The 18,345-nt window shown below is 40.7% G+C and overlaps 1 protein-coding gene across 1 annotated transcript; it reads left to right on the forward strand.

The window, feature by feature from the left end:
* On the forward strand, positions 3,519–9,254 carry LOC109716259 (14-3-3-like protein). Its single transcript, XM_020241591.1, has 6 exons — positions 3,519–3,662; positions 5,014–5,438; positions 5,711–5,789; positions 6,182–6,304; positions 8,686–8,802; positions 8,907–9,254. Exons 2-6 carry the CDS (start codon positions 5,032–5,034, stop codon positions 8,961–8,963), a joined length of 783 nt encoding a protein of 260 aa, XP_020097180.1. The 5' UTR covers positions 3,519–3,662; positions 5,014–5,031; the 3' UTR covers positions 8,964–9,254.

Here is an 18,345-nt window from a genome sequence, read left to right on the forward strand (position 1 = left end):
TAAAGTCTCACTCCGGAGCTGCATTCGTGAGAGCGACCCAACCGAGTATGCAAGCGTGTCTCTGTCGAGCTCAATCAGGCTCACGCAGACTATAGTTAATGCAAATAGATCAAACTGGTCTAACAACTACAGCTCACGTGCCCTTGCCACAATCTGATACAAGATAGAGGAATATGGGTCCACCGTCAACCCCGACGGCACCCGACAGTACGAAACAGTCCAACTCTACTGTAACCATGAGGTCGGCTTCTCGGCACGAGTGTAATCTCTACCTACACTAATCCAAGTATCCACGACGTACTAATGGCGGTGATACAAAAGAAAACAGCTCCTAAACCTAATTCTGTTAACTTTTCGAAAAGTAAAGTGTGCAGGTTTAACGAGTTTTCTCCTAGGTCAAATCACAGTTTAGCATATACGATTTATCTAAATATACCAGATCATGCTCCAAATTCAAATTTCATATAAAACATACAAATATATAAATTCGAGCTACTAACATGAGACTATAACATAATTAAAAGCATGCTGACACTTTCGATGACTTAGGAGGAATTCCGAACTATTTGGTCAACATCAACCCACCTCAAACACTCATTCAACACCGGCGAGAAATCAATAGGAGGAACCCCGCACAAAGTCCGCGTCAACCGGAAACAACCAACGGCACAAAACGATCCTCCTAAGAAAAGGAGCAAGGAAACAGAGATCGGACCTCAAATAGCTAGAGAGAGAAAGAAGAGAGGCTACCAGTGTTTCTCCACGCTCAACACATATAAATATGGCTGGGATCGGTTGGGGATAATCCCAACAGTAAAAATAACCAAAAGACTCGTTACCAACTTAATTTGCCGCCTAGAGTACCCGTACTCATCTTGGGTACCGGTATTCAACACTCATCCAGCAAACCCGAGCGCGGTGTACTGGTACTAGCTCGATACAGTACCGGTACCTAGTCCTAGTACCGGTAATCACCAACAGGTACCGGTACGCAGCACCAAGTTGCACAAATCTGAGAGCAACCATTCATGTAATCCCTCTGGGGTACCGGTACTCCTCTCAGATACCGGTACATAACACTAAAAAAAATTCTGTTTTTGCAGATTTCAGTGTCCAAACTCCAACCCTCACAGCTCTGAGTCCGTTTTCGCGTCTATTTCGCGCCAAAATAACTCTGACTCGTCCTGACATTCTACAGATGTGTCGACAAGCCACTGATGTTGTAGTCAGCCAGACAGCTAAACCCCAAAAACACTATAGTTACCGAAGCAATCGAAAAACTACTCTTATTGAAAACTATCCATACTATTCCTACTTTTGGTGGAAATAGAAAACCACTTCATCTCTAAAATTGCCTAAATAGTTTTTTTTTTTTTTTTTTTTTTTTTTTGAGAGATAGGTAGCACGATATCCGTTTCGTTTATTTTATTTAAAAATAAACTTAACTGGAAATGTGAATCAACTAGGATTCGAACTTGAGATCTCGGGTACCAACCACTAAGCCCTTGGCCACTTGCTTTAGAAATGGTCGGTAAATTGCCTAAATAGTTGATGTATTGTTACTGTGTTGTTGTATTGCTCATTTCCTCATGGATATTTGTAGCTCCTGTTCTCCGGATACGAGTCCAGGGAACTCCCAACCAAATTTCAAAATTAATCGGATAATTATTTCCTGCCTTATACCGGACGACCGAGATGATTATTCCGCCTTCATCCAATGGTTAAAACTTTGCACTCTTGATCCGAGATTACCTCTACTAAATCAAGAACAATGTTCATTTTTCACTCGACCGCCGAAATTTGGCATCAATAGTAAGCATTTCTTCTTAGAAGCAATGTGATCTGAATTTGAATTCGGCCTTGACCGAACATGTGACCGGCAGCACGCACATTAAGGGTTAATTATTGGTCCCTGTCCTTTACTTGTATTTCCACTTTCGTCCTTAATTTTTTATTATAAGGCCCTTAATCTTTATATTAGATTGCAATTAGTTCCCAATTAAGATTTATTAATTTTGATATAACAGACCATGTGAACATCGATAAAACTCTTCTTACTTATATAGATCACTTTCATAATTTTGTAACCTCTGGTTAATCCTAATGCTAATATTTTCAAGTTTGTATAGATGAGTATAATGGCATGTCTAATTCTATACTAAGATGCCAACTGCTCTAGAAAGGCAGTGGGCATTGTGTGCAAGGTCGAGATAATCATAGGTGATGATATTGAGGATGGTAAGATTGGGCTTCAAATGATGTGCATGTTGATTTAAAAAGGCAGCGTCCTGCCTATGGCGGAAGGCTAGATTGGATCGAGTCACATTTGAAACAACGAAAAGTCGGATTGGGCTGAGACTTATTTAGAATGGCGGAAGGCTGATTGTACCGAGTCATAATCGAAACTTAACGCTGTATCTGTACACATTAAGTAAATTAGTTATATCTTTTAATAACTCGAGCTTTCAGAATTAGTAATTAAGTGCCAATGACCTGACTTTGCATGCATGGAAATAGGGGTCACGGACTGGGGATGGAGCCACTATGAGGCTCAATGTTGGCCATAGCCCCCTTCAACTTCTAAAAATTATATATTAGACTTTTATAGTAAAAATTAGAATATTATAAATTTTAGTTTTTAGGGAGACCAAATCAAAATTTTTTGTACAAAATTTGTACTCCCAATTTTCTCCTGGACCTCCCGACTCTTTCTGTTCACCGTGTCTAGTTCTACTCTTTTCTGGACACATTATGGCTACTGTTGCTGGCAATAGATGGCCGACGAATATGATAAACTTTTTTCAAACTATTTGACGCTGAGTTTTTTCTATCAAATCTAAATATTGGTTTTCCTGAACCTTAATTCGTAGCTTCATCTCTATTAGGGACTACAGTAAATAAAATTGGTAAAGGTTGAGGCCAGTAGTGAAATTAATTCCAAAAAGCCTTAGCTTAGTTTGGAATCATGTTTTTATATTTTTTACATATAATTTTATATATAAAAAGTTGTTGGTATAAATAGTGAATTGCATAAACTTCTTCCATCCATGAAATTTATTGGGCAACACAAAAATAAAAAAATTAGAAATAACTAGTTTTTGCGCCCATTTTCTTTTTTCTAAACAACTTATCATTCATTGCTTAATTGGATATATTATAAGCTAGTCAATTATAACAATAAAATTTTTTTTTTCTCAAACACGTAATTAGTGTTTTTAAAAAATAAAAAATTGGCAATCATACCAAAAATAGATACCAAAATCAAAATTGGGCAAAGGCTGGGGACCGGGGGTGTAATTAACCACAAAGTGGGAAAACAGGTCCATAGGCGTGAGTGCGTGACCCAATGAATAATTTTGTGGCCCAGAGTGGGCCCCACGCTCGCGCCCGCGCCCGTCGCGGTGCCGTGTTGACCGTTGGCGCCAGCGTGGCTGCGCTCCTCGTGGGCGGCACCAGATATTCGGTACGGCTATGACCACGTGTCGGATGATCATTGGCCGGATTCTTTTGTACGTTGGCGAGGGTTTTTAGGGGTCGCACCGCTCGTCCTCGCCTTCCAAATCCCAACTCTGTCTCATCCCCACTCCAAATCGGAACAAAAGAGGCGTAGCGAGAGGGGGGAGAAAGAGAGAGATCCAAGTCGAAGGAAAAAAAGGGAAAAGGTATAAATCTTTTTTTTTTTTTTTTAACGAATTTTTCGTCGATTTTAGTGTTTAGATTTCAAATTTTGTGCGTTTTTTGAGTAGAAATTTGTTCGATCTCTACTTAGATCGCGTGTTTCCCTGAGATTTTGGTAAATTAAGTCTGTGATTTTTTGGTCCTCTTCATAGTTTGCGCTCGTGATCTCAACTTTTCACGATCTTGTCCATTTGTGGATAAAAATATGATTAATCATGAAACAGATGGTGTAATTTTTATACTATATAGTTATTTGTTTTGTGATTTTTTTTAAAATTTTGGGTAATGTTATAGATCTGGATGAAATGGACTATATGTTACTGGGTAGTTATTTTTCCCTCTACCCCTCCCTCTTCGTTACATATTTCCTCTTCTATTACTGTTATTTATTCAATATGTATGCGCTCATATTAGTTTATTTACGCCTAAGAAGAAATTTTGCTTCTTAAGTTTGTAAATTTTGATGAGATGGGAGCATAAATGGAAGATATCATTTTTTATTTCAATTTGTTTTTTTTAATTATTTTTCTCATTGTATTGCAAAAATAAAGGCCAAAATAATGATCTTCCTTTTGCACTAATATGCAGAGAAAATTATTCTCTGCATATTAGTGCAAAATGACAGTTCACACTCTTTTGTTTTTGGTTTTAAACAAGGATCAGCGATCCGATATTGATTTTTTTTGCTATAATGTTGAGAAAACAATGACCAAAGATTTGTAACTTTTCTACTATGTGGAAAAAGTTAGAGTCAAAGATCTGGTTGCGATTTTGTTAATCGTCAAATGTTGTTGTTATTATTATTATTATTATTATTATTATTATTATTATTGTCATTTATCCCAGTCATAAACAGGAGGAAGAGACCAGTGTATTGGCAAATTTTGGGAGATCAGTTTATATTTTCATTCGTATGGATTGAGAGTCCACTTGATGTTTTTCTCAAAGAAAAAGTTAAGGGTCAATAGATCAAATCTTTGTTTTTAGTTATGTTGAGAGAATAAAGAACAAAGGTTTTGTCCCTAAATGCCCTTGCTGGAGCTTCTAAACAAATGCTGCCTCAGTAAGCTCCCCCGTCACACCCCCCAACCCGGCCCCAATAGCTTCATACCCCAGCGAAACGAGGAGATTCAAATTGGATCATCCTGTTTTGGGAACGAAACGTTCATTTCATCACATCAAACCTTCAGATTGTTTGTTTATCAAACCCTACGTATTGCTTTTTAGATGGAGAAGTTTTTCCAAAAGTCAAGCTATTGTTTTCCTGCTATGCCGAGAAAGTATAGACATAAATCATAATGTGATCTTCTTTTTGATCATTTTATTCATAAACAGGGAGATAACTAAGGAACAATGGCGCCAGCCGAATCATCCCGTGAGGAGAACGTGTACATGGCCAAGCTGGCCGAGCAAGCCGAGCGGTACGAGGAGATGGTGGAGTTCATGGAGAAGGTGGTGAAGGCAGTTGATGCAGAGGAGCTGACCGTGGAGGAGCGCAACCTCCTCTCTGTGGCCTACAAGAATGTGATTGGGGCCCGCCGTGCCTCATGGCGCATTATCTCCTCCATCGAGCAGAAGGAGGAGAGCCGTGGCAACGAGGATCATGTCAGCATGATCAAAGAATACCGAGGTAAGATTGAGGCTGAGCTCAGCAAGATCTGTGATGGTATCCTTAAGCTGCTCGACTCCCACCTCGTGCCTTCTGCCACTGCCCCAGAGTCCAAGGTGTTCTATCTCAAGATGAAGGGTGATTACCACAGGTACCAACTTGGCCTAGTACTGTTTTCTGCTTGTTACTGGGAGAAGAATGGATTTATGAGTAAATGGTTTATGTGCCTTGTAATGTACTGTAGAAAAGTTAATGAGTCAGTCTTGTATATCCTGTTGCTAGTGAATGGCTTAGGTATCTAGAGTTAGTCTTCTGCCAACTCTCATGTTTGTAGCTTGTCAATAATATTGTAGGGTATATTCTGAGTCCGTGTAGCACTGTCCTTATAAATTATAGGATTATAATGCTGTTGTAACTTCATAGGTACCTTGCGGAGTTCAAGACTGGTGCCGAGAGGAAAGAAGCAGCTGAGAGCACTCTTTTGGCATACAAGTCTGCTCAGGTAGGTTCTTTTTTCTGGACCTACAACCTTCAAATGCCTAGCTGCTGGCTCTACATTCTGTTTGTTGTGGCTTCATTTCGTTTGTGGCGCTGATGAAAAAAAATTCTTCCATATGTGGAAAATTTTGAATTTTCTCAAGTTCAACTAGAAATAAATATTTCTGTTGGATGCCTATTTCTACAGAAAATGGTCAGTTTTGGTTAACTGAAGGCAATATGGTGTTGTGTTTGTATGTAGCATGCCTTTATGTTGCTTGGTTCAGCTAGCAACTTTTAAATAAAATATCAAGAACATGTTTACTGTTCAAACTTTCGGCTTGTATGCCTTGAGTTTATTCAAAATTTTAGTATCTTTATAGCAGTCCAAATTTTAACATTTATACACCCTTTTAGGATATTGCGCTGGCTGAATTGGCTCCAACTCACCCGATAAGGCTTGGGCTTGCACTTAACTTCTCAGTATTCTATTATGAGATACTGAACTCCCCTGATCGTGCATGCAATCTTGCTAAACAGGTTTGCTTCCTCAGTTTTTTGGGTTCTAATGTACTAGATAAATAAAATTTGACATTCATAAACTGCTCTACATGTTACCAGCTGTTTATCAGTATTATTTGCATATCTTTTGTACCAACAAGGCGATGCCCTTAAAAACTTGCTCATCTATTCAAACATCTTCTATAACAATCCATGTGTTGGGAACTCAAGCATTAGTTAGTTTGTGTAGATGGGTTTTTTTTTTTTTCCCTTTAATCCTGCATCTTGTGCAAAGAGTATACTGTTGTAAAGCTAGATTGTGCACTCTCATGCATTTGCATGCGCATACTGGGAGTGTCCAGGATGCTTTGCAATACCAATGTTGTTAGGCTATATACATCCCACATATGCTTTAGTTAATATTGACGAATTAGATGCTATTGTTGAAATATACATATCTTCGTGTCATAGAAATTATTAAGTAGAATAACAGATAAACAAGTCGTCATATATCGAAAAGCAGCAGCTTTATTTTTCTATATTACTTATTTTAATTAAAACTTTTTATTGGTGTCTAAGATTGGTCTCTATTTAGCCCAAAATACATGTTTTAATGTTCTCCATTGTGTTCATTTATTGACTATAATCTTTGATACATGTGCCTTTTCACACTTTTCATTCGGCTGTCCACACCATAGTAAATGCCGTAATGAAAAGTATTTCCATTGTGGAAGAGCATGATTTCGTTTTGGTGTAGTTTAGATTTTATGCTGCTTATTTTCAAGCTATTTTACTGCATTTTTCAAAATTATCTATTAGCTAGAAATTAAGAAAAAAAATCCAGTTACAAAGGAATCTAGATAACTCCTTCAGCTGTGGAAGTTGTATATGATGTGGTTTGCCTACCTTATTTTATTAAAGAAGTTTTATATTATAATAAGTCGATCTGGTAATACCTTGGATGTTTTAGAATCTCCTTTGTCGGGCGATTTTGTACTATCTTGTGCCTCCTTATATATTGCCATAGAGATTTGAAAGTTCTACTATTTTGCGTGATTTATTTATTTATTTTTTGAAACATAGTTCTATTCGATTGTCTAATTTTTTCCCCTCTTTTTTCTTCCTATTCATAATTATCTTCTTCTTTCATAGTTCGGATTTTCTTCTTTCATTGTTTGGATTTGCTACTTCATCCTGATTTCAAAATTATGTCCTTAGAAGTGGTGAAGATTGAATGTTAAAGATGGGATGAAAGGCATGATCAGTTAGTGGTCCATGGCTGATGCGGTGGACAAGGTCCAGGCAGTGATTTCTCAAAACCTTGCTGAAATTGCCAAAGTTCACTTTTGCTGTTAAGGGATCGATAGCCTTCTGGGGCCCTTATTTCCTTTTTGTGGAGCAATCTGATACATAGAAAGGAATGACTGAGACTTTTTTAGTTGCAGAGGTGATTGCTAAGAATTTTGCTCCTGTCTTTCATTTGGAGAGGTCATAACTCAAATAAGATTTGAGTGGTGCAAGAGAATCTATAAGTCTATAAGATGAATCTCAATAGTTTCTTTTGAGAACTCATGAAGCTTATCCCTTCTAGTGTTTGGGTTAACATGAGTTCATATAGCAATATTTATTGATTATTAGCAGTGGTGCAACTTCTATTGTTTTCTTGACGACATGGGGGACAGTCAAAACAATAAGCCATTTTGCACAGAGAGCCAATTAATTTATGGTTTTATTAACTCTAGGACGCATGTTTTGTTCTCGCATGATTGGTCACCACAAACCCTTCATGACTATAATTATAATGCATTTGTGCAAAACTGTGTCATACACCTCCCACATGTTCATCCCAAATATGCATTTAATGCACGCTGGGGACGTAATGGTGTAATCATTTGATTACGCTACACGGGGAATTTCTAATTATATATCCTGCATGAAACTGAGTACTTTTGGTAAAATCTGACAGTGGGGCATCTGATGCTGCCAGTGATTGATTACACTAGAGAAACAGAAAGATCAACCATATATTGGTGTGTTACTTTTTATGTAATAGTTTTCTTATATTTCTTAATTTAGCATAATATGTCATGTGTTACTCAAGAGATCGATCTAATTCCTTGGTCTCATATACATGGTGGATATCAGGCGGACTGTGCCACTTGCGATATGAGAATCGAATTTAGATTCTCTTGAAACAGAAGGAGCTTATAACTTGCATTGATACTATGTTACTCAAAAGATTGATCTAATAAGTAGTGTAGAAATAGTTTTGATAGCTATTGAAGCTCATTTTTTCCTTCACAATTTGTCTTCTGCTAATTCTTATTGGTACGTGTCTTTTCTACCTTAGATTTGACACTAAATTGTTATTCTTTTTTTTTCTTTTTTTTTTTTTTTTTTTTTTTTTTTCTAACAAATAGGCGTTCGACGAGGCTATCTCCGAGCTCGACACCTTGGGCGAAGAATCGTACAAAGACAGCACACTGATCATGCAGCTTCTTCGGGACAACTTAACTCTGTGGACTTCTGACATCAGGGTATGTTCTGTTTGTCCTACGTCTGTGGATCTTCATTAGAAAATACTAGGCTCCCCATTTTCTTCATTTTCTTTGTCTCATGTTTCTTGATCTTTACTCGCCAGGATGATGGTGGAGACGAAATTAAGGAAGCTCCTAAGAAGGAAGGGGAGGACCAGTAATGTGCCCAATCAAATCACGGATTGTTACGATGCCAATATCTACCCATTAATTTGTGGTTCATTTTTTTATCATAGATGTAATGGGGATGTATTTGCAATTGATGTTGCGTTTCAGCTTGAAATTTGCTATTGTTCCTTTTAATGCGACATATTTGTGCTTATTAAGTGTAAGATTGGATTTAAGTAGTGATTGCTCTATGGTTTAGTCAAAGAGTTGTCTGTTGGCATATAAATAGACAGTTGAATAATCTATCTTGATCATTGTTACAGTTCCTGCAGTGACTTCTTAGACTTTGTTGGTCTGTTTATTGTGTTATTGTGTACTTGTTGAAATGAAGGATTTTTCACATCAGATGCTGAATCTATAAAATATGGCTTGGTATTGGCAAATCTAATCTGATGCATAATCAGATGGGATAGGATTGATAAGATTGATTCGTTTAGACTTTAAATTGTATTTTTAATTCTCAAAATTATTCTAGTAATTTGTTTTAATTGATTTTTAAATATTTTTAAGGATTTTTTTATGAAATATTTTTTAAAAAATTAGGGGTATGATTTAGGTTTTCTTTAGATATATTTGTATTAGAAAGATCTTTACGATTGTGAAATTTATTTTAGATTGATGGCTATGAATATAGCTTACGGCTTGTAATATTCATACGCGCGGCTTGTAATTTTAGATGTGGATTATGATGGAATAAAATTTGATTTTTTGAGTTTGATTGCTATCATGATATTTTCTCTCTTGTCGTGTGTGACAGCAAATATCTGTTGTTGCTAAGGTTCTTTCTTCTTTTTTCTTCATCTTTTCTTTAATTTCTTTCCTTTTTTTTAAACTCTTAGGTATTGTTTGGTTCGATGAGCAAAAAGTGGATAAGTAAAAAGTAGTTATTTGAGGAATAGGTATAAATTGAGGTATTGTCACGCCCCGAATTACCTCGTTTTCTCGGGCACGCTCACAGATCTGCCGTATACATAGAAATTTTCGATGTATGCGAAGCGATAGCTGTATCTGTAATCAAATCATAGATACAACCAGAAGTATAGAGCTGCTAAACTGAAATATATAAATAACATAAAGGGTTCTTGTATATATAAAAGTCCACGACTCAACTTGCTCTAGCGAGTACAACGACAACATAACCTATGTACAAAGAAAACCCCAAAACTACCTCTGGATGGTACTTCTCTAGCATGGCGACAAGACTGGTAGGGATCTAGCTCGCGACTCTCTTCCCATGGTCCGAATCTGCAACAGCAACACCGCAGGCGAAGGCTCTGTAAAAAGGATCAAAAACTGGGTATGAGAACTACTGCAAAATAGAGTAGTTCTCAGTGGGTACCGCTACCGACCTCAATGGCTCACCCCCTAAGTCTACAGAAATAAATGCGAATGATAGTAAGGAAAGCTGGAAAAACTCTACAGCTATATGCCACTATACTATCACTAACCAACATAGGCTATTTGTAGATATAAAAATGCATCACACTGATCCAATCTCACTAGGGACTGCGCTAAGCTACACCGTACACCACCCCGAGGCGGCCGGTGGAGAGCAATGTCCAAACTGGACTACTACGACATCAACAGAAAGCAAGATAGCCAGACTCCGGAGCGGCACTCGTGGGCGCAACCCAACCGAGTATGCAAGCGTGTCTCTCCGGAGCTCAATCAGGCTTTCATAGGCTGTAGTTAATGCAAATGGATCTAACTGGTCTAACAATCAAAACTCACATGCCATTGGCACAATCTGATGCAAATCTGGGTCCACCGTCAACCACAACGGCACCCGGTAGTACGAAACAACACAACTGTAAAACGAAATCGGCCTCCCAGCACGAGCGTAAACTCAATCTACACTAATCTAGGTATCAATCTCGTACTAACAGCGGTGATACAAAATAAAAACAACTGCTAGAGCTAAATCTGGTAACTTTTCAGAAAATAACAGTATAAGATTTACTGGTTTTCTCCTAAGTCAAATCCAAGTCCAACATGTAAAATAATTCTAGAATTTAAGGCTCCAAACTCAGGCTCCATAAAAGCCATGCAAATCGATGAATTGAGCTTCCAACAGGATACTACACAAAAACATACATGCTGATAAAATTCCGACTTAGGAGGAAATTCGACGATTTCGGTAAATATCAACCCACCTCGAGCGCTTGTCCAACAACGGCGAGAAATTGACAGCAGGGAACCCACGCACTCGCCCGACCTCCAACGACGTAACCGCGACACCCACGCGCACGAACGGTCCTCCGGAGCAACGTCGAATCCGAACGAGCTCGAGCCTCGTCCTCCCCAACGCACGGTGTCCACCAGCTAGAAAGAGAGAGGGAAAGGAGAAAAATTCCCTTCTCTGCAGCTCTCTACACATACATATAGGCAAGGTAAACATAGGGTTGAACGACACATAAAAAGGACAGAACTGCCTCTCACCAACTCACTTTTCCAGCAGGAGTACCGGTACTCAGCTTGAATACCGGTACTCGGGCCCTCAGCCCTCAGTCTCACGCACTGGGTACCAATACCAGCCAAATGCAGTACCGGTACCCGAGCTCAATACCGATACTCAGCATCAGGTATATGCAAACCCGAGAGCAACCCAGTTTTGCAATCCACTAGGGTACCGGTACTCCTCTCCGGTACCGGTACGCAATACTGAAATCTTGCACTTTGCAGATTTCAGTGTCGGAACCCTACTCTCGCATCGCGCTGAATCCGTTTTGTGTCCATTTCGCACCAAAATGACTCCGACTTGTCCCGACACTCTCTAGACGTGTCGACAAGCCTCAGATGCCGAACTCACATAGGCCGCTAAACACTAGGGACACTGCGCCTCCTTTGGGATCGGGTACAAGAGGGGGGATAAAGGGGTTATTCCCCCTCTTGTACCCAAACAAGATTGGAGGGGGTGGGAACAAGTTGTTCCACCTCCCGGGTAGAGAGAGAGAGAGAGATAGGGGTGGAACTGGGCCCGGGCCTAAACAAGGCCCGGCCCGATGGGCCATGTTTGGGCCGGGCTTTGGGTATTAAAAATACAACTTTGGGTTCGGGCCGGGTTTAAAAATTTAGGCCCGAAAAAATTTTGGGCCTATTTGGGCATGTCCAAGCCCGACCCGAGCCCGACCCAAAAGCCCGATATATTAATTATCAAAATAAAATATTTAATTATATATATTATTTATCTATTAAAAGAAATAAATGATATAGTATATATTGTTATTAATGATATGTACTTATATATATGAGGATATATTATATATTAACAAAATATTTAGTTCTATATTATGATATATTTGATCTTAGATATTAATTTCTTTGATGTGATAAAACTAAAAATAGTGTATTGTATTTTAATTTTATACAAATAAAAGTATTCATTATATATATGATAGATGCATAAAATGGCCTCCACAAAGCCCGATGGGTATTGGCATTGGGTTTGGGCCTGGGCCGGGCCTCAATTTAAAAAAAAATTGGGTAAAAGCCCGACCCGAAGCCCAACATTTTTTTGGGCCGGCTTGGGCATAGTAATACCCGACCCAGCCGGCCCAGTTCCACCCCTAAGAGAGAGAGAAGAGAACGACGAGAGATTTTATTTTAAATTAGAATTTAAATTTTTAAAATTTATAATTTCAAATTAAAATTTATAATTTAAAATTAAATTTTAAAGTTTAAATTTAAATTGATATTTTTAATTTTTAATTTTAAATTTGATATTTTATATCTTTCAAATTTAAATTGGTCTTAAATTTAAAATTTGATATTTTAAAAATTAAATTAAAATTAATTTTAAATTTTAATTTCAAATTTTTAAAGTTTAAAGTTAAAATTTTTAATTTAAATTATAAGTTTAAAATTTAAAAATTTAAATTCAATTATAGGGTTAATATCATTATTTTCTATTTATAACCATCAACTATTTCTCTTATTCCCAATAACCATCCAAACACAATTTTTTTAGTTCCAGCTTATACTCATATTTTCATCCAAATAAAAAGAATACCCTGTTCTTATAAAAACCCATATTTGTACCTATTCCCGGTATAGCTAGTTCCTACTAATTCCCGAACCAAACGGAGCCTACAGGTATAAGCAGGGATTAAATCAATTTTGCGTTTGGATGATAATTGGGTTATTCTGGGAATAAAAAAAATAGCATTTGATTAGGTAAGATGGAATAAGAATTAAAGTGGGTAGTGATAAATAAAAAATAATAATATTATTTCTTTCTTTATATTAGAATTTAAATTTTTATATTTTATATTTATATTTTAGAATTTAAAATATAAACTTTTAAATTTTAAATTTTGAAATTAAAATTTAAAATTTAAAATCTCAAATTTAAAATTTAAAATCTTAAATTTTAAATTTAAAGTTTTAAATTTTAAATTTAAAACTTTAAATTTAAGATCAAATTTAAATTTAAAAAATCTAAAATGTCAAATTCTAAATTTCAAAAATTTAAAATATCAAAATTAAATTTAAATTAATTTGAATTTAAATTTAAAATTTAAAATTTGGAATTTAAATTTAAATTTAAAATTTGGAATTTAAAATTATAAACTTTAATTTTGAGATTACAAATTATAAATTTTATTAAATTTAAATTTTAAATTTTAAATTTTAAAATTTTAAAATAAGAATAGGGGTGGGAACAAATAATAAAAATAATTTATTATAATAAATTTATAAATTTGATAAAAATAAATTTTTTATTACATTTATAATTTTTTATTATTAATAAATTTATAATTTTTTTAAAAATTCTACTTAAATGTAAATTTAATAAAAATAATTTATTATAAAATTTAAATATAAATAATAGGTATTAATATAGTACAATTAATAATTTTATAATAATGACAATAATGTATTATAATATATAACATATTATATTTATATAATTTATTTTTAATTTAATTTATATTTTTAATTGTAAGGACTGAGATTTTGACAGTGCAACTAAACTCTCTGTTGACGATGTTTAGGTGTGTAATTTAATTAAAAAAGCACTCGTCAAGTTTCAGGAGAACCCGAGTTAGAATGGAGAAGTTACGCGATTATTAGTTTTCACTTAAAGTGAATAGTAACTTGGTTTTTCGGTGAAGCCACGGAGTAGAGTTGGCTTTCGGCGCATATCGGACTCCGTTCATAGCGATCCAATAGCTCGTTTCGACCGGTTCAGCTATTCTGGAACCAATGGCACTGACGGATTTCAGATCTAACGTACGGTTTTCGAGAAAAAGGGATTTTATCGAAAAGAGGGTTTTCGCTCTTTACTGTTCTTGCATAATGAGACTCCTCATGCTCTGTGTATGTGACCTAGAGTAAGGTGAGGGATGTTACATATACCTACTAGTGGTAGGAGATTCAAATTTGAATTTGAATCTAGGATTTAGTGGGATTACACATTGGTTTATGTGTGTGGTTTTTGGAAATTGGAGAGCGGACGGGTTTCGTCGCGAATCTGTGACCGATCGATGTGAACCAAAATCGTAGGTTTATTGTCCCTGTCGTGCTGAACGCGATGGCGCAATCCGTTCGGAATTCTGATGAACGGATTGCCGGATATCGCATGATGTTCGAAAAGGGGTCTAAAGTGACTAATTGGAATTTTCGCAAAAGTCCCCATATTTTATGTACCGAATCGCGCGAAATCAGACGTGGAGGTGCGTACGTGTAAAATACTCGCACTGTGAAGGATTGAATTTCTAATAATCTGTTTGGAGGGACTTGTGTGCAATGTTGGCAATCATATATGGACTCTCTAGGGTTTTATCATGGAAAACCCTAACCTTGGTTCACTTTCTCCCTCAGCCGACCTCCCTGCGGCACCTCTGCACCTTTGCCCTAGCCGTGCGCGCACCACGGCCGCCGGCAGGTGCTCCGGCCGCCGAGAAAACCCCTCTACCATCATCTTCTTCACCTATCCTCCATCGTCCTCGGCCTTCTGACTTCGGGAAGCCACCCCAAGAGTCGAACCTGCGTTCTCTGGCAGAGACCTCCCCTCCGGTGTCACCCTCGCCGGCCCCCGCCGTCGGCGCGCGCCGCCGGCGCCGCCGGAGCCACCTTGCTCCCTGCAGCCAACTCGCAGTCACCCAGGGCGAGCCCGGGTGATCTCTACTCCCGTACGCTGCCGCCGCTCTCCCTCTCTGCGGCCGCCCAAACCTTGTGCGGGCCGAGACCTGGTCTTCTCGACCACCGCGCGTCGCCGCCACCCGCAACAAGGTGCGCCGACCTTCCTCGACCTCCGGCGACGTGCCGCCGTCGCCCCGACCTTCCTCCGGCCGCCGCCATGGCCGCCGCTACCTTTGGAGCCCGTGATGAACCCGCGCGGGCTCGGTTTGGTCCAGCACCGCCGCAGCCGCGTTTCGCCGCCGAACGGCGTGAGCACGGGTCCCAGATGGTCGGCCGCACTCGTCCGCCGTCGTCGCCTGCGCCGCCGGAGCTCCCCGTCGACCGGAGTGAGCCTGTGTTCTCTTCGGGTTTGGGTGCCTAGGGCATCATTGGCCGTCGTTGCCGCCGCCTCCCATCGCCTGCTGACGCCAGCCCCGGCCACCTCGGACCTGCCGCACCAACCCCTGGTCGGTTATCCCGCCGTCCGGCCGCCGCCGGCCACCCCGTGCCCTGCCTAGCTCTGTAAGCTTGATTTCAGCCTTTCTGCGCATAGTCTCCTATTCTGTTCACTGTTCCGGCGACCCGAGGCTGTTCCGATGCCTCCGGGGGTGAGCATGGTGATCCTCTGTCAATCCTGATCACAGTTCTGTCCTCATTTAGAGTCAACGTGTAACGACCCAGCCCACTAGCAATAATAACTCGTTGGGCCCAGTCAACAGCCCAAAATGCTTAAGCCCAGTTATTATTACTAGTGTCTAAGTCTCTTATAAACCCAATGACAACCCCATTCCCATCCTGGGTCTGTGTGTGATTGGACTGACGAGGACGTCAGGGCCTTAACGGAGGGAGTCTGTGACACCAATAATCCTATATCGGATGGGAATGGGGTTGTCATTAGATTTATAAGAGACTTAGACACTAGTAATAATAACTGGGCTTAAGCATTTTGGGCTGTTGACTGGGCCCAACGAGTTATTATTGCTAATGGCTGGGTCGTTGCAATTGGTATCAAAGCCGAATACTAGCCGGAAGTGTGAGAACTACAGTGCTATGCGGGACAAAATGCTACACCAACGGGTTTGGTGGGAGCCACTCTTGAACCCGTAGGAGCCACCTCTAGAATCTCACATCGCCTAGTAATGGTCCTGGTATGTCTGTCTGTGATCTGGTTTGGACCGACGAGGACGTCAGGGTCTAAACAGGGGGAGTTTGTAACGCCCCAATATCCACCACCCCAATAGTCCCACATCGGATGAGATACTGATTTCGATCAGTTTATATAAGACCTACACGCTAATAGTAATAACTGGGCTTAAGCATTTTGGCCGGTGATTGGGCCCAACAAGTTATTGTTGCTAGTGGCTGGGTCGTTACATTTGGTATCAGCAGCGGTTCACCAGCTAGACATGTGTGGCGAGTCTCGGCTGAGCCAGGGTCTGGATGACGGGCTAGCGAGACGAGTCCACATCGCTGGTGATCTTGGGCTGTGTGTGTGATTGGACTGACGAGGACGTCAGGGCCTTAACGGGGAGTCTGTGACACCCCAATAATCCCTATCGAATGGGAATGGGGTTGTCATTGGGTTTATAAGAGACTTAGACACAGTAATAATAATGGGCTTAAGCATTTTGGGCTGTTGACTGGGCCCAACGAGTTATTATTGCTAGTGGGCTGGGTCGTTACACGTTGACTCAAAAATGAGGACAGAACTGTGATCAGGACTGACAGAGGATCACCATGCTCACCCCCGGAGGCATCGGAACAGCCTCGGGTCGCCGGAACAGTGAACAGAATAGGAGACTATGCGCAGAAAGGCTGAAATCAAGCTTACAGAGCTAGGCAGGGCACGGGGTGGCGGCGGCGGCCGGACGCGGATAACCGACCAGGGGTTGGTGCGGCAGGTCCGAGGTGGCCGGGGCTGGCGTCAGCAGGCGATGAGGCGGGGCAACGACGGCCAATGAGCCCTAGGCACCCAAACCCGAAGAGAACACAGGCTCACTCCGGTCGACGGGGAGCTCCGGCGGCGCAGGGCGACGACGGCGGACGAGTGCGGCCGACCATCCTGGGCCCGTGCTCACGCCGTTCGGCGGCGAAACGCGGCTGCGGCGGTGCTGGACCAAACCGAGCCCGCGCGGGTTCATCACGGCTCCAAAGGTAGCGCGGGCCATGGCGGCGGCCGGAGGAAGGTCGGGGCACGGCGGCACGTCGCCGGAGTCGAGGAAGGTCGGCGCACTTGCTGCGGGTGGCGGCGACGCGCGTGTGTCGAGAAGACCAGGTCTCGGCCCGCACAAGGTTTGGGCGGCCGCAGAGAGGGAGAGCGCGGCAGCGTACGGGAGAGAGATCACCCGGGCTCGCCCTGGGTGACTGCGAGTTGGCTGCAGGAGCAAGGTGGCTCCGGCGGCGCCGGCGGCGCGCGCCGACGGCGGGCCGGCGAGGTGACACCGGAGGGGAGGTCTCTGCCAGAGAACGCAGGTTCGACTCTTGGGGTGGCTTCCCGAGGTCAGAAGGCCGAGGACGATGGAGGATAGGTGAAGAAGATGATGGTGGAGGGTTTTTCTCGGCGGCCGGAGCACTGCCGCGGCCGTGGTGCGCGCACCGGCTAGGGCAAAGGTGCAGAGGTGCCGCAGGGAGGTCGGCTGAGGGAGAAAGTGAACCAGGTTAGGGTTTTCCATGATAAAACCCTAGAGAGTCCATATATGATTGCAACATTGCACACAAGTCCTCCAAACAGATTAATTAGAAATTCAATCCTTCACAGTGCGAGTATTTTACACGTACGCACCTCCACGTCTGATTTCGCGCGATTCGGTACATAAAATATGGGGACTTTTGCGAAAATTCCAATTAGTCACTTTAGACCCCTTTTCGAACATCATGCGATATCCGGCAATCCGTTCATCAGATTCGAACGGATTGCGCCATCGCGTTCAGCACGACAGGGACAATAAACACGATTTTGGTTCACATCGATCGGTCACCAGATTCGCGACGAAACCCGTCCGCTCTCCCAATTTCACAAAACACACACACATAACCAATGTGTAATCCCACTAAATCCTAGATTCAATTCAAATTTGAATCTCCTACCACTAGTAGGTATATGTAACATACCTCACCTTACTCTAGGTCACATACACAGAGCATGAGGAGTCTCATTATGCAAGAACAGTAAAGAGCGAAAACCCTCTTTTCGATAAAAATCCCTTTTTCTCGAAAACCGTACGTTAGATCTGAAATCCGTCAGTGCCATTG

Source organism: Ananas comosus, linkage group 1, assembly GCF_001540865.1.
Source record: "Ananas comosus cultivar F153 linkage group 1, ASM154086v1, whole genome shotgun sequence".
NCBI lineage: Eukaryota > Viridiplantae > Streptophyta > Magnoliopsida > Poales > Bromeliaceae > Ananas > Ananas comosus.

Bases quoted from the DNA above. Each gene is read 5' to 3' on its own strand.
- LOC109716259 (XM_020241591.1), top strand. From the start codon at position 5,032: ATGGCGCCAGCCGAATCATCCCGTGAGGAGAACGTGTACATGGCCAAG. The intron at 5,439-5,710 runs GTACCAACTTGG...GTAACTTCATAG, and splicing joins ATGAAGGGTGATTACCACAG to GTACCTTGCGGAGTTCAAGA. The intron at 5,790-6,181 runs GTAGGTTCTTTT...ACACCCTTTTAG, and splicing joins TGGCATACAAGTCTGCTCAG to GATATTGCGCTGGCTGAATT.